General features: G+C 40.2%; 1 protein-coding gene across 1 annotated transcript; it reads right to left on the bottom strand.

Annotated features, from left to right (window-relative positions):
- Positions 1–19046: 19046 nt before the first annotated feature.
- EVX1 (even-skipped homeobox 1) lies at positions 19047–22950 on the bottom strand. The gene is made up of 3 exons (XM_030189970.1): positions 22539–22950; positions 20481–20719; positions 19047–19574 (listed from the first exon to the last, which is right to left on the bottom strand). Exons 1-3 carry the CDS (start codon positions 22933–22935, stop codon positions 19047–19049), a joined length of 1164 nt encoding a protein of 387 aa, XP_030045830.1. The 5' UTR covers positions 22936–22950.
- Between the last annotated feature and the right edge of the window lie 4834 nt (positions 22951–27784).

Here is a 27784-nt window from a genome sequence, read left to right as displayed (position 1 = left end):
TGTCAGATATGCAAATTGTACATGACTTTAAACAAATGTTGTCTTGTGATCCTCCAATAAAAATTATTGAACCATAATATATGTGTGTACTTTGTAAATTCACCTACTTAGATCTGTAAAGAACACACATATAATATAGTCCCATAAGACTAGGGGATTCTGATAGAGCAGATGAAAAACCTGTCAACCAGATGTCTTGACACTTAGATGGATTGAAGCATATGGAATGGGAGATAAGCCAAGTGGAAATCTTATCTAAGGCTTCTTCCAGCTGCGACAAATCGTGTGAGTTGTGGAATCAGTACGATATAAATTCTGAATACCATCTGCAAAAAAATATGAGCTAAGGCCCCGCATGCAGGAGTTAGAATGCGGAGGAAATAGCTTTGTATTTCCTGGAGGTAGGACCATCTGTAAAATGGAACTTGTGTAGCTGGATAGATATTATTGTGGGGAGGGGAGACTGGGAAAGAGAAAATTTTCTGTAGGAAGTTTGGCAATAATAGCTTAAAGTCTGGTACATCCATTCTGGAAATGAAGTACTATGAAAGAAGTCTGACCAATGTACAGATCATGATAGGAAAAAGTGATGAGGGCAGCAAATTCCCATGACAGCACCATCCAGGAAGCTGGGAGACATTAAAAAGGGTCTTCTGTTCTGAGTAAGGTATCGTTATGAGATTAATCTTGTAATTTGTGTGGCCCTTGAAGGCACAGAGATGTTATTACTGAAGCAGACTGATGATCTGCTGTTAAAAGCAGTTCCCATATCCTAGCAGAAGTCCTGTATCAACAGATTGGTGACTGTCTTGTGGATTTTTTGTTTTGTAAAAACATTTTATTGGTGGTACATAGAGCAAATCTAACAATGATAATGACATCCACAAAGACAGTTGTAAATAACAACTAATGAATGAAAAAAACAAACAAACATGAAACAAGAATCAGCCCTTATGGCCAACAAGCTACTTGCCATAATACAACATCTCAATAAGCCACCATACATTTTTCGACATGCCTTTTGGATTTAAGGGACAAGTTAACTATTTAAATTCCTCTCTGTATTTGAGAGGATGAAATGTCTTGGCTTAATCACTTCTCATGCAACATACATGACTGGGCATGAAGCGTGGTAAGTATTTTGGGCTTCAAGCCCTCACTACATGGTGATATCAGTAGCTAGGGCATGTTCTGTCTTTTGTCCATAGAGAAATGATATTTTGCCAGGAAGAGAGATCGCAAAAGAAAGAACTGTCACTTGAGTCAGATAATGTATCCCATAGCTGAGAACAGGGGCAGGTGAATAAGGTCCTTGTGAACCACTCTTAAAGAAAAAGTACAGTTGAGACTCACTTCCAAGGCTCTTTTTTCAACATGAAATACAATTATTTTATTTGCAGGTTCTTTCATTCATTCCCTTCAATTATCTACTTTTTCAGACTTCTAAATTAGAAAAAATAGCTTTGTGATGGGCCACAGCTTCTACCTGCAATGGATGTATCAACATTAAGGAGTCCTTTTATTAAGGTGCTTTGTAAAAAGGGGGGGGGGGGGGGTTAGCACACACTGATGAATTAGTATGTGTTAAGTGCCATGCAGTCCATAGGTATACATGGCTGCGCAGCATTTAGCGTGGACTAATCATTAGTGCGCACGACATCCGATAGTGCACTTTAGTAAAAGTACCCCTAAATTTTTAAATCACAGAGGTTATAAAGGGAAGTTAACCAAAGAAGCTTACATTAATGCCCCCCCCCCCCCCCAGTCCTCTCCTCCCACTTTCTTCCTTTGAAAACTCAGTGAAAAGTTTTAGAAGCATTTGCATTTTTCTCCCTATCAAAATTACAGGTGTGACATCAGAACCCCAATAATTACTAATTTTCTTACGCTGTCTAAATAACTGATATTAGTAAATTCCAGCTCATGACAAACTTCTGACTGATGTTCCTATAATATTATTGTATTTTAATTGACTGAGCACCAATTTGTTTTAAATAGAAAATCAATTGCTTTTCTCTTTGATGAACTGATGTCCTGACATGTAATCTAAATAAAAGCAGGCTCTTATATTTCCAATCTTGTGACCTTTTCTGTCTATTATAGTGATTTTATTTTATTTCACATATGGCACACATTATTTTCATTAAGTAAATAGTTCAGGTTCAAGTTTATTTTTGATATATCTCAGCATCATTATAAAATATTTAAATGGTTCACAATGTCAGTTGAAATTTGGTAATAGGTTTAACAAAATGCCAAAACAAAATAGGAACAAAAAATACAAAACAGAAGGAAGAACACTAGGGGGACCTTTTACAAAGGCATGTAGCGCCTACATGTGTCCAACATGCGTGAAATTAGCAGTACTGCTCGGCTACTGTGTGCCCAGGTTGGTAATTCCATTTTTGACATGTGTCCAAAACACACGGTAGAAAATATGTTCTATTTTCTACCATGTGGCGCTTACCCGGCGGTAGTCGGCAGTTTACGAGTGCTGACGCTTACTGCTCGGTTAGCGCATGAGACCTTACCGCCAGTGGCGTAGCAGGGGGGGCTGCCACCTGGGGCGGGGCGGTTCGCCGTTGCACCCCCCCCAGGTGCAGCACAATGACACCCCCCCCCCCCCGACCAGCTCCAGCACCCTACATTTAAAAAGAATATCGGGAGGCGAGGCGCTGCCCTGCACGTAAAAGAAATGTGGACCGTCGGGCCTTCTCTCGCTCTGTCTGTCCCGCCCTTGCGGAAATAGGAAGTTGCGTCAGCGGAGGGCGGGACAGATAGAGCGAGGGAAGACCCGACGGTCCACATTTCTTATACGTGCAGGGCAGCGCCTCGCCTCCCGATATTCTTTTTAAAGGTAGGGTGCGGGAGCTGATCGGGGGGGGGGGTTGATTCACCGAGGGGGGGAGCTGGCAGGGAGCACCCCCCCTGAGCTGACACCCGGGGCGGACCGCCCCTCCCGCCCTCTTGCTACGCCACTGCTTACCGCTAAGTCAATGGGTGGTGGTAAGGTCTCAACCCGGAAATGGGTGCGCGCAAGTTTTAATTTTGCCGCACGCCCATTTTCAGGCACACAAAAAAGCCTTTCTTCCAGGCGCGCTAGAAAATGTACCTGCGTGCGTTCAAAACACGCACCTACACCAGCGCAGGCCACTTTTAGGTGTGCCTTAGTAAAAGGGCCCCTAAAAGAAAAACAAAACAGAAAATATACAATGTCACAGAAGATTAGGAACAAAAGGAGAGGAAAGTAAAAAAAGAGACCGAGACTACACCATATAAATAGATTACAGAAAAGGGCAAAAGGACTCATTTTTGTTAAAAGGCTTGAGTAAACAAATAAGTCTTGAGGTTGTTTTTAAAAATGTGATAGGTGTATTTGGAAAGTAGCAAGCCGAAGAAGAAAATAAAGGGGTACTGAGCCCAGATATCTCATGCTTTGAGAGCAGGTAATTAATATGTGCCAAGGATAACTTATTCTAATTCACTTCCTAGTTGTTATTCTTTCAACCCACTAATAGAAAGAATTATACATAAGGAGTCAAGACAGTCTGTCTGTCTACGTCTATATCCATTTATTTCTTAATTTACCTTCCTTTATGAATTGTCTGTATAGGAGCAAACTATCCTTTCTGAAAACTCAGAAACATTCCAGGAGAACGAGACCAAATTTGGATAGGGGAAGGAAAGGTGAAAAGAATATTAAGTTCAAAAATGGGTCAGATCATACTGGGGGTTCCAGAGAAATAAACCTTTCACAACCTTAACCAAATGCATTTCTGTGAGAGAAACAATCCCATGTTGCACAACATAGAAACTTTGATATAGTCAAAGACAGAAGTTAGGAAATTGCTCCTTGTTAGGGAGTGTATAAGAAAATATCAGTCCAAGACAGTGGCAGCTCTACCATTAGGCCAACTGAGGCAGGGGCCTCAGGCAGCACTCTCTCCATCCCTCCTCAACACGCTTCCCTTATTTTTTTCATTTCTAAAAGGCAGCAATGGCAGTGATTCCCATAGGCTGCCCTGCCTCAGGCACCGGCCTCTTCTCCCTACTGTGGCCCGCCTCTTGATGTAACTTCCTGTTTCCTCAGAGGCGGGACACAGTAAAGCAAAGAGAAGCACCACTGCAGGGCAGCCTATGTGAATCGCTGCCACCGCCGCCCTTTGGAAAAGAATAAAATAAGGTAAATGCGAGAAAGAGGGTTGAGGAGGGAAGGGGAGAGAGATGCCAGACCGGGTGGGGGCGGTGATGGGGCAGGGGCGGCATCTCATCTCTGCCTCAGGTGGCAGATTGCCTTGGGCCACCCCTGGTCCAAGAGGTGTAGTTATTGGGGACACAAGGGGAGCGGCTACTCCCACAAACAGATTTTGAATAAAATCAATGCCTAAGCACATAGGTACCCAATCGGCACATCCTTGCATAGGTATCCCAACTGTGACCTGCCTCTCTCTCCTGCTGCCAGACCCACTTCCTTTGCAGGCCTCTAGGAGAAACATAAGCAGGTCTAGGGAAAAACAGAGAGGTGCAGAGAGAAGAGAAGAGAAGGAGACTCCAAGATCGACCTCAGGATTGCAAAAACCTAGAGTGAGGTTTGTAGCTGGTCTCCTGCAAAGTAGAAAGTTAAGTTTGTGCCTTGCCTGAAGGGAGAGGAACCCTTTTTTTGGGTGGTGCACTGGGTACTTATCATGGACTATTGCATGGATCTTACAAATGTGTGCATCTGAAGTGCTGGCAGAGGACCCCTATCTGTTACAATACAAATGTATATACCCATACACAAAGAATATTAACACACACAGATATATACAAGTAAATATATACACACAGATGTGCACATATGTGTACAACCTACAGAGACACACACACAACACCATAGGCACGTACACATATACACACACCACTGATACACACAAATGTATAGACATATCAGAATTACAAATACACAGGTGCACACACGTACACACACAAACAAAGATATATGTGTATGTGTACCAGGAACATATGTGTGCAATGTTCCCTCTGTGGTCTACGAGAGTCCTCCATCTACATTCCTGCCAGTGGGAGTGCTATTTTAACATCATATTTTCAGTAGCAGGGGACAGGCAAGTTCTGCAGGATTCCTGAGGACCTGTCTGTCTCTGGTGATTGAAAACACCATATTGAAGCATCACCCCTACTGGCAGAAATGAAGTTGGAGGACTCCCACACAGCTTAGAGCAGTTTTTACTATTCTGTTGGTGGCTGTAACTCTCTGATCGAAAGCCAGATAAAATGTTGAGATCCAAAAAGGTGCAGAACAACAATGCATCTATGGAAAGCCCATCCTATTTAGCGTCCCAACCCACAGTTTGGGAAGCTCTAGGTTAGAGGAAAAATTGTGCATGTGTGTGTGTGTGTGTTTATGGTTTGTGTTTATGTGTGTGACCTGTATGTGTGTTTGTGTGTTTCTGTGTGTGTATCTGTGGTTGTGAATGTGTTTTGTATGTTTGTATTTGTATATATCTGTGCTTGTGTGTTTGTGTCTGTGTATCTGTTGTATGTGTGTATGTGCCTGTGTGCATGTATGTGTCATGTGTGTGTGTGTGTGTGTGTGTGTGTGTGTGTAAATTTGTGATTCTGTCTGTGATGAATGTGTATGTATGTATATATGTGTGTCTGTATTGTATATGCACACTGGAGAAAAACAACACACAACACAAATACACATTCAACACACACAAGCACAGATACACAAAATCACACTCACACCCACCACACACATATCATACACTGCTCTAACTGCTAGGCCCCTCCATTTGAAGCATGTGCTTGCAGATACTCTGTGCTCAATCATAACCTTTTGCCTGTGGCCACACCTGTTTCATTTTATTATTCTATCAAAACAAATAATGTTTGGGTTGTGCACCATTTAAGCCATCACCTTACAGAAACAGCACAGACACATGGAAGGGTTGGAAGGGATTCCATGAGCTATGCTCTGCATGCTTTCATCAATTATTAGATTCTGTTAAAACAAACAAACAAACAAAAATGTATTTCTAGCTTTACCAATTTAGGGCTTAGCAATTTCTGATTAGGTAATGGATGATTTTCCCATCATAAATTAGTGTTAGCGGCTATTCTCTCATTTTTTTTTTCTTTTTTAAATTTTCCTGCTATGTTGCTCCTCACTATTACTTTGAACCCTGCTTTCAATAATGTGCTGTAGGTTATGAGAACATGCATTATGTACAATGTTGAATTTCAGCGTGAAGATTTGCTGCTTTGTATCTTTCTCTTGAAATTTTATCTTTTTTTCAAATACAAAATGAATAATATTGGCCATTAACTGCTCCCTCCTCTTGTTGTTCACCTATGAAAACTTGAATAAGAATAATTGAATGTGTACAAACCTAAAACTGGATAAATAATAAACTGGAATTGCCTTGTAATTCTGTTCACTTTTCTACCTTGATATACATTGCTTAATATGTCTAATGTTTGTTTCAATAAAAGTAAAACTACAAAAACAAAACAAAAACAACAGCAACAAATAATGTCCTTATCTACATTTTCTGCTATATGTCCTGCAGACGTTGTATAAAGACTGTATAGATTGGAATTAGGTTGCTAGCGTGCAGTATTTCTCCTCCAGCAAACTTCCTGAAACTGCTTTGGCCACCTAGTTCTATTCTAGAAGTGCATTTTGAGAACCATTGTAATAAGCCTGGCCTTATTGAGAAGGAGCCTCGTTATTTGTCTAAATTTGCATTAAGGCCCTTATTTTAGAAGCACTTACATAAATCACAATCAGGTTTCAGACCACAACACAGCACTGAAATGGTCCTAGCCACTCTGATAATGTTCAGAAGTTTAATAAGCCAAGGTCAGAACATACTATTAATGCAATTCGACTCATGTCAAGCGCATTCGACCTAGTAGACCACACAACACTGATGACCCTGCTCAACTACATAGGAGTCAGCGGTACAGTGGCCGCATGGTTCAACGGCTTCCTAAATTACAGATCCTACATTTTTAAGATGTCCATCCAGATATCAACATCCTGGATCTCTGAGTGTGGAGTACCACAGGGCTTTCCAATATCACCAACACTGTTCAATGTATTGATGGCTCCACTCAGAAAAAAACTGGAGAAAATAGGCTTCAGCCCATTCATCTACGTGGATGATGTTACTATTTACATACCTTTCAAAAAGACTATCACAGAAATAATGGACAAAGTCAAACCAGTATTGGACATCATGGAAAACTGGGCATAAACCTTCAAACTCAAATTAAACAGAGACAAAATCAAATTCCTGGATCTGTCAAGCTCACAAAACACCACAGCTTACAAAAACTTCATGATCAACCACCAAACCTATGAAATTGAAACACAGCTAAAATTACTGGGAATCATTCTCAACAAACACCTAACACTAGACAGTCAAATATCAGCAGTAAGTACAAAATGCTTTAGAACACTATGGAAAATGAGAAGGATCAGAGACTATTTTCCAAGACAATCATTCAGATTAATAGTGCAATCGACAATACTATCACAATTAGACTACTGCAATACATGATACATTAGTTGCAAGGAAAGCACACTGAAATCACTACAAACCATCCAAAACATAGCAGCAAGGCTAATTTTCAAGAAGTCGAAATATGAAAGAACCACCCCACTACTCAAAACACTACACTGGCTGCCAATCAAGGCAAGACTGTTCTTTAAAGCAAGCACCATCATCTACAAAACATTATTAGGCCTATCACCAGAGTACATGCAAGACTTTTATAGAACCATCACAAAGAAACGCGAATACAGACACCAGAAGCTACCTACTTTTCCACCCACCAACTTGAAGAAACATAACGTACAAATCTATTTATATGGTCAGGCTCAACTACCTGGGTTCCAAATGGTGGAACTCAATATTAAAGATCATAAGAAGCATCATGAACTACCTTCAATTCAGAAAAGAACTGAAAACATACCTTTTAAAAAAATTCTACAGCAAATAATTTAGCAATGAATGTCTATTCTGATCGCAATTCACAAACCTTCAGGTAAACCCCAATTGAAATACAAACTGCACTTGTTAAACCATCACCATAAGCAACAACTAAACTGTAAATGTAAACAAATACTGCAACTGCTAACCAGAATGTAATTTGTAAGCCACTTTGAACCAAAACATGTTTTTGGATAACAGTGGGATACAAGATGCATAAATAAATAAATAAATAAAGGGAAGCATGTAAACTTCTGAAGAGATCCAAATATTTAAATGCCATTTCAAAACATGGGGAGCTGAGAAAAAGTCTAGATGGCAAGGGGGGCATGGGAAGAGGGGGGTCTGGGCAGGCCTACAATACAGACATGTTTTCTCTATTTCATCTAGAGAATCCACGTCGGTATTGAGAAATCAAGACATTGGAATTTACACTTGCTCCAAGGCTCATCTAATCACATTATAAGGAAGCCTGACCCCCTGTAGTAATATGGTAATATTACTGCTAGAAGTCTCAGCGGCCATTTTGATGAGCCAAACAGAGGAGCAAATGGAACTCTCTTACCCCACTAGACACCAGGGACTCCCAGTAAGCCATGGGGCTGCATTGGGAGTAGGGGCGGGAGGTCCTGCTGGGGTGCTATGATTGAGAAGATTGAGCCCATGGGGAAGGGGAGGCTGCTATGTGTGTGTGTAGGGGGGGTCTGTGTCATTTCTGGGAAATTACTCGAGGAGAGTTGGGTGTTGCAATAGGAGTTTGGTCAAGGAGCTGGGTCATGATGGAGGTTATAGGGTGCGGCTCTAAAGAGGGTGAAGTGGCATCAAGGTGGGGGCCACCTATTATGGGGTCTGCCAGTCGTAGGATCAGGGCCATTTGCAGGGCTCTTTGCAACAATGTCAATGTGGGGGAGGGGGTGGAGCTGTAAGTGTTTTCCCTAATTGCAGTTTTCTAAATTTTTCTCTTCTTCTGGATATGGAAGGACTTTGACATTCAGTCCTACACCTATTTTACAAGAATGTCCGTGTTTGAAAGAGCCTTTTGTAAGATAGTATGGGAATCCTGACTTGGACATGTGAATTCCACTCTCCGTGTTCTATCTAAAATCTGTCTCCACATTACTGAACTTGGCAACTGACATGTACAACGTTATTCAGGATTGACTCCAGTTATTTGGATAGTGTCCCCCTTTTTTCTATAAGTGTAGAACTGACATGTACACCATGTGCCTCAGTGGAGCCACTGTTCTTGGTAAGTCTGTTTCTGCATCTGGATTAGCTACTGGGTATATATTAAAAAGGAAATGGTTTGTTATTGTCTCTTTTAATAGATTGGCACAATAATCATATGTTATGTTGCCTTGTATATAAGGTACCTGCAATGATACATTTCCACTAGAAATTGTCTTGTGCCACTGTAAAATCATGCTTCACACCGGTGAAGAAAAAAAACAGTTTTAAACTGACTTATTTAAGGGTATTTGAAGGTGCTCATTTTATGCTAAAATATTCCTAAGCAAACTTCACCACCATTATCTCAGGTTTTTTATGTACGCATTAAGCTGCTGCTCCTTGTGATCTTGGGCAAGTCACTTAACCCTCCATTGCCTGAGGTACAAACTTAGATTGTGAGCCCTCCTGGGACAGAGAAATATCCAGAGTACCTGAATGCAACTCACCTTGAGCTACTACTGAAAAAGGTGTGAGCAAAATCCAAATAAATAAATAAATAAAATAAGCTGTATAACCCAAGCTATGTTGTACAGTGTGAAATCTTAATAAACTTTAAACTGTTTAAAAGTTAGAGTGGTACAAAATTATCTTTTCTTCGGTCTGTCAAAAAAGAACTGGCAACCTGTGCCTAAGCACAGAAAAGAACTGAGGTCTCAGTCTCATATTTATTTTTCATTGTGCGACCTTCAGCAAACCACTTGATCACCTAATGCCCTTGAATGTCTCGAAATGTCAAATTCTTTTAAGGAGGAATGCTGCGACCACCCATTATCTCCTACAGCACTGTATCCACTACTGATACTATAGGATTCATATTTATTAAGATGACTGCTTTCTGTAACTAATTTAGTGAGAAAAAATCCTAAGAAACACTGATGCCAATGTACTAAAGTACAGAAAACTTTGCAAATGGTGCTTTGCAATAATGCCTATTATATGTTATATTGTGCACTATTTGGCATGTTAACATGGCAATTTCAAAGTTTGCTATGCTAGCAATAAATTAAATTTTGTGCACAGTTTTCTGCCTGAAAAAAAAAAGTTACTTAAATGAATAGTGAATGAATCACCATAAGCCAGTGGTTTCCAAACCTGGTCCTGGAGGCACCCCATATTCATGAGAGAGATTTGCATGCACTGAGCAAAATCAAACAAAGAAGCTCATAAGCTTTTAGCATGTATTTAGCAGGCAAAACTGGGTTTGCTCGTCCAAATTGTGCAAACTTTCCTGCTGAAAAAGTTCATGCACATTTTTTTCTAGAGATCTTATTTGTGTATTAGTATTGGTAGAAAAATTGCTGCTACCATTCCTCATTGGTATTGGTGGTCTGATGAGAATAGCTGCCACTTGATCACAATTATTGTGGAGTAACAGGAAGTCTGCAGAATAAAATAACAGATTTATGTTAAGGATTGTTTCACTAAGATGGGCCAATTCTGCCCCTGCAATTTACATATATTTGCTGCTGCACGATAAAGGAGAATGAAAAAGTCCAACAGAACATAGATGTGGAGACATGATATAGGATGCTCTTTATTCCTTCAAACATACATATGAATATAATCTGTAACTTATTCATCGGCACATGTTATTCGTTATCATCAGATTTGTTAGAAATGTGACTATGCCAAACGCAAGGACTCTGGCCTTCTTCAGCCACCCCAGTACGAGAGGCCGTGTTTACTAATCAAATTTTTAATTTGCAACTCACCTTTACAAGTTCTTTTATTTTTCCTCCATGGTGAGGCAGCAAAGCTATGGAAATTGAAGCATCAGACGACTGATCATTGCTAACTTCAGCTGGAAACGAAGATCTTTCATTGTAGAGGGGAGGACCAACTAGGAGCCAAGACTATCGCCATATTTATATTAGAAAAGAGAAAGTCTCAATAATAAACAAAAAGGCAAGGCATTACTTAAATTGCGTTATTTCAAAATTGCATCTTTCCGTTTACATCAACCTTCCTTTCAGCTTAGGAGTGAATACATTCTCTCCAGCATGGTTCAATTCCGATTTTAATAGAATTAACCCCAGAACATGCATAGAGCGCTGCTCTTGCAATAATACCATAACATTTCTGGTTGTAACTTTAAAATGTCCGAAAAGGGAATTCAGATCATTGGGATACAACATCTATCTCTTTTTTAAAAATGTGTTGTTAGATCATATAAAATCTTAATTGTAATATGACATCTTGAAAACTGTTCATCTATTAAGGCAAAGCTGCTCACCAGAAAGAGATTCAGTTCCTCATTTGCCTGTATTTTCCTCTGAGGGGTTTTGCCAAAGCAAAAATCAAATCAAATAAACCTCTTTAAAACATTTATTCTTGAAAGTTTTTCTGCGTATCACATCTTTGAAAGAGAATAAGACATTACAAACAGAAAGAAGAACCCAATTTTAAATAGGTTATTACAGAGACGCAAAATAATAATAAAAACTTCTTTGGAAAACACGTAGACCTCAAATCACGAACTTTCCAAACCCAAAACAGTGGATGGGACCCATTTTTCCAAAGATTTGCCCATGGATAAAGCCTGGAGAAACTAGTTTCAGAAAAGGAGCCCTTAATCCTGTTTAAAATTGTATACTTTTAGAAAGAATGCCAAGTCCAGGCAGATCACTGGTTACTGCACCAAGCAGAAAACAAAAGTTTCATAAATGAACTTTTAGCCTTGTTCAGCATTGTTTGACTTCCAATAATATTATTTCTAACAAATTGTCGGCCTTACTAAAAGAACATATTGTATGCTTAAATGCACTGATGACTCGTTTGCTTTTCATTTTATAGAACCGAGCAGTTCTTCACGTCAGAGGCTGAGTTAAGCCAGCTGGTAGAATGCCCAGACTGGTGTAAATTTAGAAACAGAGGAAAAGGGTCAAATGTTGCTCAGAGGAGAACTCTTTCAGAAAGGTTGTTTAGCTTACAAGCTTTCACGACAACATTTTAATTTTTGCTCTTATTTAGAGGGGGTGCTAATGTGGCGTGTTATGCAAAATATTACCTTGCTGTTTTTTGCCGAATATGCCAGTGGATGCTCCCTGTCCCAGATCTAAGTCTGCTTGTCCCAAAGGATACCAATTAAAGACACTAATTGGACAGCAATACATCAAAGTCGCTCTTGAGATTGGTTCTGTCAAGCTCCTGGAAGCCTTTAGCTAGGATTTTTGCCTTTTATTGGAAAGAGTACGATATTTTCATATAAAACAGGCTAGTTTGAATACTGTGAATGCGGACAGAGCTGCTGGTTTGTGCTGCTTATTGCTTCTGTACCAGACCTCTCCCCCTTAATCCCTAATAAAAGGAAAGTTGAAATCTCTGTTTTCCTTAATTCAGTATGATCTAACTGTAAACTGCTTTAATTCAGCACATTCTAGTTACTTTTCTTCTAGTGTTCTATATTAACACTGTAATACAACTTTGGAAACAAGTTTTAACGGGGTTAAAAGTTATTAGAAACTTTATTTTTTGATAAGCAAACCAATTAAATTGTCCATGCCTAATACTAATTTCAATTAGAATTAGACTCAGATGCATCCACAGCAAACGCTTGCCTGGCAGGAAAACTCACCACTAAACATATTTGGAACACGTTTTGCCCTAAATTAAACGTGCAGGTGAGAACGTGTTCAGCGATAACCTTAGTCTCTAAGGATTTTCGTCCGCACCACAAAATATGTTGAGAATTTATTAGTCATAAGCGCCAATATTGCAAAATGATTATAAGTGCCAAACACAATTTAAAGTACCACTCCCCGGACACAGGGAAGGAGCTTACTCCCATGTGCTCAGCTCACACTGGCACCCACAGAGCTGGTTCCTGTGTTATTAGTTGCATTTAAAATGCATAAGGACTGTTTATTTGGTATTGTTGCCGTTAGGAAAGAGGAAAAGGGAGGATGGTTAACAAAAGTAAGCATTTGAAGCATTGGTTCATAGCCGGGTTTCTCAACAGAAATGCATTTTCCACGGTTTATTGTCATCAAAATTCAGTTATCCTTTCTTCTGCCCTGCTAAACAGATCTCAGTCCCGTCCTTGACTGTAATACACATCTATAACACTTGAGAGAAACGGAACCTAAAATTCTTTTGTGTAGGAGTTTGACTGGCTAACGGTTCTTTTGTTTTAAGCAATTAAAATATTAAATATCATTAGTTTTTAAGCAAATGTGTGACTAAAGTTCAGTGTCCCTCTGAAATATCTGCCAGCGATTTTCTTTTTGTTATTTTTAAACCGATTTTTGTGGATCCAAAAAATGTAAGGAGGTAGAGAATAACCTTCATGGGAATATCCATAATGCCTTTGAACGGTTTTGTTTGATCTAACGGAGAAAGAAGGTTGATTGTTTTTCTGTCATTTATGTACAAAAATTGTTATGTACAAAAAAATGTATGTATAAAAGATATTCAGGACTTCAACACTTTTAGCCTCGTCTTTGGTCAAATCTCCCAAGCTCCTAAAGAAGGATCGGAAACCTATTTTGAAGAATTTGTTAACTCGCTTTATTTTAGAACATAGTCTGCCCCTGATTCAAGAAAACCAAAGGCACATGACTGTGAACACCTTGACACTACCCTCCTTGTCCTCAGCTCCAGAGGGCTGCTTATCAGGAACATTAACACTGAAACTCTCGACTACTTACTGCCAATGAAGGCGTTGTGTTTTTCATTTCAGATCCGCTTGCCTTGAAGTAAATTGTTCCTATTAACAGTCTACGTCTCCCTAATTTCCCCTGCGCTATAAATAATCTGGATGAAGATGCTAGGATATGACTTTCACAAGATTGGACAATTGATTAAATCTGTGACCTGCAATTGCGAATAATTTTGGAAGGCTATTTAAACAGATGAAAGACTAAATTGTCTTGCTTGTATCTGAATTAATTTCTCATTCATCATCGTTATGGCCTGATTGGTCTCAGCCCGCAGTAAAGATGCTGGATGTAAATTACATTGTAACAGGATTTAAACGTTCAGGCTCAGCAAGGCCAATTGAGCAACTGCAATAAATACAAATATTGCTGTAACAGTCGCCCTTATGTTTTGTGTGTGTGTGTGTGTGTGTGTGTGTGTGTAAAGAAAATTCCCTTCGATTCTTCAATTTAACACTCCTTTGCTAGGAATTCAATTTTGAAACAATTTTGCACACGTCTTTTCTTAATATACAGAAATATGTGTGGTTAAGTTTTAATATACATTTACAACCATTTTTAAAAACATGTATGGGTTTAATAAACATATGTTGCTCCAGATATTTTGAAATAGCTAGTTAGTTATTTACAAAGAAGGCAGCTCTCCAGTGAGCCAAAGACAAAATAAATATTTGCAAGCTTACAGCTTACACATATATTTTGATGAAACAGTAAATCATTTTTAAATTTTATTTGTCGTTGTTTGGAGATAGAGCGGTCAACATTTTCTATCTTGGACTTTAAACATCTGCAGCATTATAATTTCACAGAACTACTATTAGGTAATTATATTTCAACACTGCTTTAGTGGAGAACATTCAAAGAGAACCCGCTAATGATTTTTGCACTAATTGTAAAAAAAAAACAACAACTGAACTCCCTTGCTTATGTTGGCATTTTAATGGAGTCCGTACCTGTTCATAAACTGAACTGGCAGGTGGCTGTTTCGCCCAAGATTTGCCTCTAGTCTATGCAAGAATTCTTTGGACTTGAAAATAAAAAAAAATTCTGCTAACTTTTTTTTTGTTTGCTTGTTTACTTTAGGCCACAATTCCTTTCTTACAATCTGCGCCTGACGTCTCAAAGAATACATTAGCCCTTCCAGATCAGAAATGCAATCGCTCTTGACATTGCTGTTGAACACACGTCTCGGCTTTAGCTTGTATGTTATTGCATTTGGCAGGCCGGTCGGCCCGGGTTGACATATGCTAGAGCCTGGTGATTCAGTAGATTGTTCAGTAGAATCAAACAATGTAACAAATCGAACAGGAGAATAATTGAAAACAAAAGAATCTTCCAAAACGACCGAACGGAAGTAAAGGGCTACCCACGTGCCTTTCTGCAGGTGCTTGACGCAAACTCAACAACAGTCGAGTAGAGAAAGCTTGAGGTGTTATGAATAGACTCTCCATTTCCTAATGAGCTTGCCACCATAAGAGTAGAGAAAACGTGCTTGAGGGAATAGATCAGATTCTGTTTTCATAATGCCATAATTCTGTATTCTGTGCAGTAATACAGCTTCGGTGGCATATCCTAAACAGACATATGTTGTAATCGAATTATAGATAAAGAGGTGACCAATTTGACCTACACTGGGACAAGAGTTGCACAACTTCCATTGAGCTAACATAATAGTCTTAACCAGCTGTCTAAAGCCTATCTCTCTTCCTTGCATTCAGTTGTTTAAAATCAGCTTTATCCCAAGCATATGCGTTGTAATCAGTGTGGTCACACTTACAAGAACACGCTTTAATAAGGCAATAAATCAAATGCTAACAATCAGGGAGACTTTGGCTGCCTTAGAGCAGAATTTGGCTGCACAGAGAGCACCCTACCTGGACTCATGATAATTCTCAACTATTTTGTATGATTATTTATAAGCAGCAAAATGACGCTGTTCTGTTTCCCCTCTGTTTTCTTCATCGTGCTGATTTTATAGAAAATGTTGTGTTGCCAGAGCTGTGGGTGAAATGTTCAGCTAGGGGAACATTAAAAACTGTGGCTCCTTTGCTAACTCAACACTCCTACAATTTTATGTCCCTTTTAGGCTTCTGTAAAACTTCGAATTATTATCTCGCAGACCTGCCAGGAGAAGGGGAAAACAGCAGACGTCTGTATTGCTACAAACCTGAAATATTTGTATGCGGGCGTGTGCTTTGAAAAAAAATCTTCCCCAAAGGTTTTGTCAATGTGCTGTAGAACGTGCAGAAAACTATTGCAAAAGGAAAATTGCATTATGAAGTGTATGAGAAGTAATTCCTTCCTGAAAGATGTATTGTTATAGCTTCAACTTCAATTTAGAAGCAGAGTGGCTCAATTACCCAGAAAATACAGTCAATTAAAGGCTGCTGATTGGACACGAGGAAGGATCATCGATCTTCTACTTTCCAATATTGCTTCAGACACCTCATTTTAGCTCCCCATTAAGTGCAAAATACGCCTGGCATTCCCGCTGCCCTCTCGCTACCTATTTACCTGTCACAAAGCATTTTTATTCTATGCCCAGATCAAAGGGAAATGCAGAATCATCTTTGTCCAGAGCTGCCACTGGGAAGCAGAAATATATCCTGGTAGAAAGGATGTTTCTCACCGGTTGCCCTCTTCTGTTGATGTTTCTTTTTCACTTCCACTCCTTAAACGATTGGAGGACCTCAGAGCACACTCAAACGCTTCCCTTACTGCACACCCACTAACAATATCAAATAAATCAAAATGGAGCAGGACAGTGACCAAAATGGATATATCAAGTACTCCCAGGAGGAATGCCTTATTGCTGATACGCAGGGTAAATAGCTTCGTACTCATTTCAGGGGGAGAAGCAAACTTTAAAGGAAGGCTGATAGATCTGGACAGCAAATATATTTGATGCGCCGGAGAGAACTGTACATTAACTAAAATGACAGTCTCCATTTATACTGCAAGAAAAAAAAAAAGGAATTTATAACCCGGGTATACTGCCCATACTCTCCCTGCAAAGAAAATAAATATTTATTGCAACCTTATTAGATGATTAATGGACCTCTTTTGTTCTAAAGGTTTTCAGTCTGTAGCTATAGAAAGTTTTTGCAACTGGGGTCCTTCAAAACTGAAAACAAAACTTGCAGAGGAGAAAATAGAGAGGCAATTATCAAAGATTTTTCTGTTAGGAAGTATACTGCTCTTTTATTTATTTATTTATTTATTTATTTATTTATTTATTTATTGCTGATTTTATTTGTTTGTAACGTAAGCGGTTGGAGACATTAAACACTCATTTAGTTAACCAAAATAACAAATTGTATTTAACCAGCTCCAAAGAGCAGAATGTCAGAAAATGTAAATTGGAGGATATGTGAAGAACCAGATCTGCAGAAATATTCATTTAAAGCTTTTGCATATTCGCTAATCCGATAGGGGATGTGCACCATGATCAAATAGCAAAATAAATCAGATTTGTTACTTTGTGTACTAGAAATTGGACACCCTCTGAATAGAAAAATGTCTGCATCTGGCCCATATCTTTGCATTTCAAGGTGGAGCAGGAAATAGTGCAACTTTGAGAAATAGCCCAGAATAAAAAATACTCTTGTTTTTAAGAAGCACAGTCACACATTTCGGTGAAATGCAGTGTTAAAAAGGTGTCTCGCTTTTTTATTGTCAAATGGTAACAAGTTGTAATAATGTTCTCTGGGTGTCCCTACTCATTCTGTGTAAACTAGGTTAAACTGAGAAAAAAAGCAATTAGCACAGTCCAGTATTGCATTCCAGATGTCAGGCTGAAAACTGTGCTTCATTCAGTTATAGACAGGTTCAGCCAAATATCAAATCATTCCACCTTGTAATGTGCAATAATAAAGCAATATTTAAAAAAAATTAAAATAAATAAAGTCAAAATACTGTAAACAAATTCCCTAAAAACGCATGAAAAATGCAAGAAAGTGAACGGAAAAAAAAAAGATGACTCGATGAAATCCAGGGATAAAAAGCCTACAAGGATAAACCTTGTTTTTTGAAGGCAAAACAGAAAAGGGAGGCGAATCGCCTTTGCCCTAATTTGCAGACTGGTGATTGTCTGAAGGAGGAGTTCTGTTTTCTAGATCACCTTAATCTCTTCCCTTGGCGGCTTGTTAGCGTTTGGCACAAGGTCTCTGTACAGAGAATATTATTATACAGTCGACATTCAAAAATCCTCCTTACATATACATCACTTGTTAATTTCGTCAGTGTGTGCACTTTCCAGCAGCTGAGAATAAGACATTTGTTATTTTAAAGGAGTCATAGCTATAATCCACATTCTGGCAAAAGCTCCTTCCCCCTCCCCATCCCGGTGTTTTATCCACCCTCCCACTATAAAAAAAAAAAACCTTGTCCCGAAGAAGGGGGAGGGGAGTAATGAAATATTCGATGGTAGAAAAAGAAATATGTTATAACAACTAAGCCGCAGGCAAAATGTAAAGAATGGAAATGAACCACAAAATGTAATATACAGTAAAATTATTATTATTTTTTCTAGTAAAAATGAATGTATAATACTGTCTTGTTGCACTTGAAAATCTTCTTCCCCCCTCCCCACCATTTAAGAATCAGGATAGATCTCTATTATTATTATTCACACATTATTGTTTTCCCTATAAACAGCATTTCTCTTTCAAGTATTTCAGATTTTACTTCTTAACCATAGACGATTGTGCATAAGTTTATCGTTTTGTGAGAGTCTTGCCCTCTTGCACCGTACTGTCCATAGGAAAGACAAAAGCTAAGTCCTCACAGGTAATTTCTACCGTTTGTTGTAGAAAGCAGCTAAACTCAGTATTTGTCTTCAGGAGACAGAAGCTTGAATAAACTCTTTTACACATATTCTGTCAGTGTATTTCTTTTTCATCTGGTATCTTGAAATATACATTCTCCCAGATAAAAGTCTGAATAAATTCTTCTTCATACCTATTCTTTGTCACCTTTATTTCTCTTTCATCTCATATCTTGGAATGTACATTCTCTGAAGACCAAGTTTGAATTTTAAGTCATTTTTCTTTAAACTGTCCATTTACAGAGTTAACATTTAAAAAGAAAAAAAAAACCTCATAGATATAAAGTATTTTAACCGGATGCATGAAGGGACGTTGGGCACTCCTGAGATGAGGGTTTATCTGGTTAAAGGTACTTCTTCCCTCTGGTCCAAGGACACTGAAGAGGCCTTGCTCAACAGAGAAGGCGTGAAAGTGAGAAAAGTATCTGTCCTGGTTGTGGGGGAACATGTGAAGTCTGATCCGGAAGGTCTTTGTGCTAATCCAGTGGAGGGGCTGGTGTGGCAAGCCAGACACGAGCAAGGACTTCCTCCAGCGCCTAGTCCATGAGCTGGGGACGGATACAGGGAAGGATGTCTAAAGGCACACAGCAGTTCTGGTCTTGGATAAGGATGTGAAAGCACCCTGAAAGTATCCAGTGGTCTTAGTGGGCTACTAAATGGAGTGGCAGCTGAGGCCGAGGTGCTTCCGATGCCCATGTGAGAGTAATAAGGAAGGGGCAAGTGGGATGGGAAAGGGTAGGGTAGGTTGCCGGTAGCTGCTGCGTGACTCATCATGTACGTATAAAAGGCAGGATCTGCAGGATGGGGCCAGGTCATAGCCAGCCGCTGTCTCTTGTCCTTCATCCTACGGTTCTGGAACCAGACCTGACAAAGGACAGAGGAAAGACAGGATGCAATTAATCACCGCAGATCAACACCTATAAGTACCAACACAGAACACACTGAGTTAAGCAGGTATTCTACAGTTTCAGGTGTTTTCATGACCTACTCCTTAGATTTTCTCTCTCTGTTATCACACAGAATAATCAATCATTTGCTTCCTTTGATATTACGTATCCCCATTGCACCATAAAACACCAATTCAAGGTATAAAGAATTGGTATCTGGGAAGGGTATACATAATATGCATGTAACATAGTAAATGACGGCAGAGAAAGACCTGTACGGTCCATCCAGTCTGCCCAACAAGATAAACTCATTTTATGTGGTAGGTGATACTTTATATGTATACCCGAGTTTGATTTGTCCTTGCCTTTCTCAGGGCACAGACCGTAGAAGTCTACCCAGCACTGTTGCCTATGTAATTCAACCACAAGAAAAGTTTTGAAATAAAAAAGCCCAGCTTTGTTCAAGAAGATTTGTTCCCTACTATTTTTGTCTTTGAATTTACCTTCCAAACACCCTATGCTTGAGGATGAAGCCTAAAATAAAGCTAAATGAAACAATAATAGCTCTAGAAATATGGAACCGTTATTTAGTCTGAAAAGGAGCCCACAGTTCCTAGAAGTTAACATATGGCAAAATAAATCTAGTGTCTGGTGGATGCCCAGTTTGTCCCACTTTTAGAAAGATAAAAAAAAAAGCCACTTGACTCTGCCCATACTCCGGAGCATAGGAGCCGACTCTATGGGGTGCTTGAGAAACTTCCTTTGTATGTGTCCAGGGAGGGGTTATTTCCATTGGGCTTAGCACCCCCAATAATTTTGAAAAGTTGGCTCCTATGGTCCGGAGTAGTTTTTGCACAGAAAGAACAGGTGAAGCTGGCTGTACCTTGATGGTGGTTTCGGGCAGGTTCAAGGCAGCAGCTAACTCGCACCTCCTGGGCCTGGACACGTAGTTCTCCCGGTAAAACTCCTTCTCCAGTCGGGCGATCTGCTCGCGGGTGAAGGCGGTCCGGTAGCGGCGCATCTGATCCCCGGCACAGGCCAGCGAGCCCTGGATGCCCGATCCGCCCTTGGGGGGCTCCGCTGCGCTCAAGGGGCTGCCAGCCATGGTCTCCGAGCACTGCCCTGCACACCACACACAGGTACGTTACACGGCCGTCATATATCTGTACAGGTCTATAGGAATTAGGAATGCAGCATTGCACGTGTATTTTAGTCAGGAATAACTTTTGCGCATCAAATAGGCGCTTCACTTTCAGCCTCATAGTCTGGACACCCTGCTCTTTGTACCTGGTTCCTTGACACATCCTCGGCACACACGTTTAGCACGCATCTGTCTGACAGACTGGTGCATTTAGCACCCACATTCTTCACTTCCAGCTTTTAGCACTCTGTTATACTCATACAGATAGCATCTATGTGCACTTAGGGATGCCCTCATAGTCACACATTTCTTCTTAAACCTAGAGTCAAGCAGTGGTACAGTACTTTAAAGTAGTATGAAATGACAGATAACCATTTTACCTCAATAACCCAGGACTCTCTTTTCAGATATGCAGCATCAACGTATCAGTATCCAGTTCCTTTACACCTAACCTCTGTAGAAACAGGGATCAACAACCTGTGTGGGTGGACACACCCCCACACCCCCACACACACCCCACACCCCACACCCACGCCCCCCAAATCCATAACTCACTGTCTCCCTCACACCCTGCTTCTTCTGTATCCTAACATCAGATACTCAGTCCTGAGAGGACCTGTAGTCTAAATCTTTATCCACCCTAAAAAGGGGCCCAGCTGTCGAGTGGTCCATCCAAACAGAAGGGCAATTTGTCTTTTCATTCTGGACAATGACAGTCACACAGAACACGCACGCACTTCAAAATACGCGTTATTAAATTCATTTCATACAAAATGGAATCTCGATCGAACTCAGTTTGGTAACTTTCTAGGACTGTGACATATTCATTCTTACTGATTTCCCATAGTTGTCCAAACCTTTTGAGTGCAACCTGAGGAGATGTAGCCAACTTCATTTATTCTCCCGAACTTCCAACTTTTGGAAGAGAGAGAGAGACAGAGAGAGATCTGAGGGAAGGGGGGGGGGGAGGGGAATTGAATTAAAGGCCTGTATTCTGCATTTTCTTTCAAATGCACCCAAATTTGATTGTGTCCGAGACCAAAGCCTGTTAGATGGTTGGGACCATTTCCGAGCTGGCGCCACTGAGGCATGGAAGTGACAGGGTAATTTGGTGGGTTTTAACCAACATGCAAACAGGATCCAGCGGTGCACCTTGGCGACCGGGTGTCCGCGGCAGCGATTTGACGCTGCCTAATAATTACTTCCGTGCTCATCTAGCTAGATTGCCTTGTCAGGAATCCCGGAAAGAAATCTTTGATCCTGTAATCTCTCCCAAAGTGGCGTGCCTTTAAAATACACTGGCAAACGCCAAAGTACTGAATTAAATACAGTTTCGATTATTCAGGGGAAAGGTCTTTGGTTCCTGCGATACAGGCAAAAATGTCAATATGTATTAATAGCAGCAGATAAAACAGCAATAAATATTAACTAGTTACATATTTCTGTTATAATAAAAGCACGTGTCTAAGTATGTGTTACACCAACTCTATATGACATGTTGGGTCTATTGAGCAATGTATTCACTTGTACTGTAATCCTCTGAAAGAGACATTGTGAAGCTTAATTTCGTTTTCCGAAACGAGTTAATTACAATTAAACCTGCAAAATAGTCTCATTTCCGGTTAACCAAAAATGTGAAAAAGTGATTTGAAAGCACAAGGCAGGAGTTACAACCTACAACCTGAGCTGGGTTGCCAATGGGTACTTTTGAGCTCAGACTCAGGCTGAGAATGGGAGGGGGTGCGTTGTTTTTTTTTGGGGGGGGTGGAGAGAGAGACAGAAGAAAGGGGGTTGTTGTACCTTTATTGTGTTGATAATCGACGCTTCCTGGGGCGCAATCCGGGGTGCAGCTCACCTCGATCTCCTCGTAGAAATCCGATTCCGTGTCCGAACTGCTCTGTTCTTTGGCAGCAAGAAGTTGGGAGGAAGGAGGCTGCTGGCAGGAGGTGAGCAGGGCAGCCGCCGATCTGGATTCCTGGCCAGTCCCTGGCAGCACTTCCACCTCCTCCCCGGCTGCCCTATCTCGGGATCTTAACGAAGCAGACCTGGGGTTGAGGCAAGTCCTAGCCATTAACTTCTCCTGCGGCTCTTGAACCGGGCTTCCCACAGCTTCCGACAAATTAGGCACTCTCTTGCCAACTAGACTGCCAAGTTGACTTCCCTCCAGAAACATCACCATTTCCTTTCTCGTTTCCATTGTGACTGAACGCAAGCCTCCGGCAAGCCAAACCTCCCTTCTGGTCCTGCAGCGGCAGCCACGCCGACGAGCAATTGGGGTGGGGGAGGGGGGAGGTTGAGAGAGGGATGGGGAGGGTGACCTTGCGATGCGATGCACTGTCTCCGCTCTCCACTGTGCCGTACTGGCTCTGGGAGGGATCACCATTGCCCTTCTTCTTTCTAAGCTGTCATCCTTAATGGTGCAATCGTCATTAGAATACCACTGCTGACGCCACTCATTGATCGCAAGCGGATAAATAGAAACGTCTACCATCACGGTGGATAAATACCACCCTAAAGATGAAAGGAGAGCCGGAGCTAATAGTTAATGGTGTTGCTGATGCACCTAAGAGTGTACAGCTTGGACGGTGAAGAAAGTGAAACAAACAAAGAAAAAAAAAAAACAAAGATAGATGCTTACGGAATTAGGCAGGACGTAGGACTTTTGTAACCTAGTGAAAGTATGCCTCAGGGAAACGTCATTTGATGATTAAGTAATGTTGAATTTTTTTTTCCTTTGGTAGAGTCTTGATGTAAAATTGATGAGCCAACTGCATTTCTTGAAGTGTGAAAATACTCTTAAGCCTCTTCATTTGATGCATTATTTAGTGTTTTCCAACATTTACTGTCGGCGCACCATTTGGGAAATCTTTTTGTTAGCAGCTCAAGGACACAAAGAAACCCAAGGACTTTTTTTTTTTTTTTTTACAAAGTAGCTTTGCAAGTAGTTCTGTTAAGAAATTACCTAGCACAACCCGGCAACTCAGCGCTGGATTTGCACCGATCCTATTACTGTATTTATTATTATTTTATTATTCCAAAACTAGGCGTGCTCTACCTGCCTTTTCTGATTTTGTTTTGCAATGTAGTGTGTATTGTCTCCCCATTATTTTCCGATTGGTACATCTTTCTGACTCTAGTATCTGCAGGCAGCAATCTTCTTTCAGCGTTGGCTTCCTCTTGGAAAGGGTAGTGGTGTTTCAACGTTTCAGAGGCTACTGGATGCTTTCATTTTAATGACTTTCGATTCTGCAAGAAATGGTATATATTACTCACAGCTAGAAGAGGCATTTCCAGAAGAAACACTGTATTCTCCGGACTAACGGGCTGAGGAACGAATAGGCAGAGACAAAGGAACAAAATACATCGAATATTAAACCTATCAGAAACACCATCCTCTATGTAAAAAAAAGTAGTTACCCATGTTAAGCAAACTGGAGAGATGAAGTGGTATCTGGCTGCCGACATCCTCAAACTCTCTGTTTCGAAAATAGGAAATACATGATTTTAAAGTCGGCTACTCTCCCTAGAAGAGTCTGTAGCAATGATGTACGTTTTATATACAAATATTATGTATTGATAAAAGCCAGGATAAAGTCACGCGTTTGTTCAAAACATGGTTGGTTTGGTAAAAAAAGAAGAAAAGAAAAAAGTAATTTGTTTACGTACTTTCAAAAGAAATGTTTATTCTGATAGTAATATTTCCTTAATTTTGCAAGTATCTTATTGGTTAGTTAACCAGTTCCGTTTATTCTGGGTTGGATTATACTTGCAAATTGTATGTTTGTTTTTTTTCTATTAGAGGTAAGGTAAGGTTGGATACAGAACCCCCCTGCTCAAGTTTCATGCATGCGCATTTAGCACTCATCACCAATATTGTAACTGAAGTGTTCGAACAAAAAGAGTCGAAATGACTGAATTTTTTAAATTAAGAAGTCAATTTCTTGCATGTGTCATATTTAAACACACACAGAGTGAAATTAAGTGAGAGTGAGAGAAAGAGAAAGAGAAAGAGAAAGAGAAAGAGAAAGAGGGGAAGTTGACAATCTGAGGCATCTCTAATACATTTTGGACTGTAAATATTAGAATGAATTATTTACAAACGAAGAAAATAGGCAGTACGGGAACCACCCTTAGGAATGTACCAGAGCACTTTATGGACAGACTAAATAGTTTTTTTCACTATCCCTGTACAATGACGACATTGCTCCGAGTTCTGCTTCTCCTCTCATTTTCTTAATCAATGTATTTTTATTTTGTGGTCAACTTTAACGACACATAACTTGCATTCACAGCATAACCCCATAATACAGGCGCATATCGTTAATGATCCAACCAGTTATAGCTGTATACAATCCGAACCTTATCTCTCCTGTCCCTCACTCAGCCCCCACCCAATCCTCCCCTCCCAAATAGATTTGTAAACCGTTTGATCTGTTTATCTTATTAGTCAAGATTACATTGTATAGTATTGTCACTATCTATCTATCTATCTATCTATCTATCTATCTATCTATCTATCTATCTATCTATCTATCTATATCTATAGCTATATATCTATATATATCTATATCTATATCTATCTAGAAAGATAGATAGATAGATAGATAGATAGATAGATATAAGCTTACTTTTTTTTTTTCCCTCTATCCCCTTCCTAAAACAAGGAAAAAGTAAAAACATGCAGGACTGCAATATTTTGGACTAGACAGGAAGGTACTTCAGTGCATCAGTTTTACTGTTTCCAGAAAGGTGCCATCTGGACAGTGAGAGAAGATGGTGGCGGTCGGGTATGGACAGGAGGCTCGGGGAGGGGTGGGGTAGAGAGTTTCCTTAAGACGGAAATTTCAGAAAACTCTTTAATAAACTGACACGGAATAATTATAAATAAAACAATTTTGTAGAGGGTAACAAAAGTTCAAAGTGTTTCTTTGTTTAGGGCAGGCAAAAGTAGGATAATTTACTTGTCCCTTTGAAATCATGCAGAGAGGTTGACTTGGGATAAGGTAGCTTTGGTGTCTTACAGGCTTTGCCTATCTTGCTTATCACGTTACAGCATTTAGTAGATTTATAAAGATTTCCAGTGGCAGTTAAAAAAACCAAACAGAATTATTAAGTCGATTGATTCTCAGTCATCGTTTTATTTCATTTTTAGATTTTTTTTTAGGTGATATTAAAATTTTGGAAAAGTGTTCTCGCTTAGCCACGCCCACCATTCTTAAATGAAGGTGCAGCTAAACTTCAGCAGATCCCCTTGCAGACCGCATTCTGGTGAACGAAAAGTGAGCAGTGATCAAACCAAAAGGGGAAGCAAACCAGATTTTAAAAACAGGATGGACTCTTATTGAAGAAGGGAGGTGAAGATATACAACATTTTGCGGGAAAGGGGGGGGGGGGGCACGTTCAAGAAAACGGCTGAGGAAGCGTCCCCATTTCAGCCTTATGTCTCTGGTTTTGGAATTTAAGTGCAAAGATCTGTCAGCTCTCCTACGGTCCCGCCCCCCCCTTTTTTTTTTTTTTAACCAAAAATGTCTTATCTTACAGGTATCACACACTGAACGAAACAGCTTTTAAAAGGTGTGTTATCCACCATCACCGGCTTGGAAAAATAATGTGCAGTTTACTTTTTTTCTCAGTTTTAGTTCTCAGCTGAAGATGCTTTCTCCACCGTTGGATTAAGGCAGTAGATGTGTGCCACAACCAAGTCAAACGAGAGAGTCAACATCTTTGAAACACTGTACTTACGTCATTATCACTGTTTTATTAAGGCTATTTTTACAGCAGTTAGGAGTCAAGGCTTGTTTAATCTGGAAGGAAATAACAGGGGTGTTAGCCTTTAAGTATAGGAGCGTAAAGGCAGCTTGAAACACTAGGGGAATATAACATGAAGGTGACAATAGCATCATTGGGTTTGTCTTCAGAAAAGTTTTTTTTTTTTAATGCCACATTTGCGAGGCTTCTCACTAGACAATACAAACAGATCCATAGCTAATTGTTTTATCTCTCATGAGGAAATCTTTTTCAGATGGACTGATATATTCCCACGGATAAACAATACTTGTAATATATAGCTCATGGTGTTGACAAAACCACTGACTCACTGTGATTGAATTGTTTGTGTAATATGACGTCCACTCCATCACAGTCCTGAACTCGGTAAAATGACGCCATCTTAAACTGTTTCAATGCTTACCAAAATTAGATTAAAAGGGTTGTAAAATGCCAACCTATCGAACAGTTTGTAGTGTATTTTAGCAAACTTTTTATATACAAAACACAAAGCATCTAAAAGAAAAACAACTCTGCGTTTTCAAGAAATGGCACGTTTCATTTTTGCAATGGAATATCCCTTTAGGCAGGCACATAAAATCGTGCAACTAGGACCAGTGCGACGCTAACCTTGGGCTGAGCACAACCACTCAGGGGCTTACTTGGCAGGCCTAAAATGTGGGGAGGGGTTATGACTGGGGAAGGGGAAAGAGGAGGCAGAACCAGGAGACAGGCAGAATTTATTTTTGAAAAGGTTTTTCCTGCCTAGGGCCTGAGGAAAATTGGGGGAAGGGGTGGGGGTGGGCCACAGAGGAAGTTTATTTAAAGGACCCACTGCCTCCAGGCAGCAGGTCTTTCCTGCTCCTCAGAGGTGGCTTCAGATTTGCAGAAGGCATTTTCGTGATTCTTCCCACGTGGTACCTTGGAGGCAGCTTTCATGTGGAGATTCTCCACACGGTGCCACTGCAGCAAATGGAAGTTAGGGCCCCTTTTACTAAGCCGCGTAGGCATCTATGCGTGTCGAATGCGCACCAATAGTTACCGCCCAGTTACCGCGTGGCCCTTGTGGTAATTTTAATTTTGGCGTGCATCTGCTGTGCACATCTGAAAAATAGTTTTTATTTTCTGGCATGCATAGCGGATGCGTGCCAAGTGGCATCTGACACGCGTAGGTCATTACTGCCCAAATTCTTTACTGCTAGGTCTATGGCTGGCGGTAAGGTCTCAGAGTCAGACCCAAAATGAGTGTGCGGCAATTTTGATTTTGCCGCAAGTCCATT

Source organism: Microcaecilia unicolor, chromosome 1, assembly GCF_901765095.1.
Source record: "Microcaecilia unicolor chromosome 1, aMicUni1.1, whole genome shotgun sequence".
Taxonomy (NCBI): Eukaryota; Metazoa; Chordata; class Amphibia; order Gymnophiona; family Siphonopidae; genus Microcaecilia; species Microcaecilia unicolor.
This window is presented reverse-complemented; position numbering and strand designations above follow the sequence as displayed.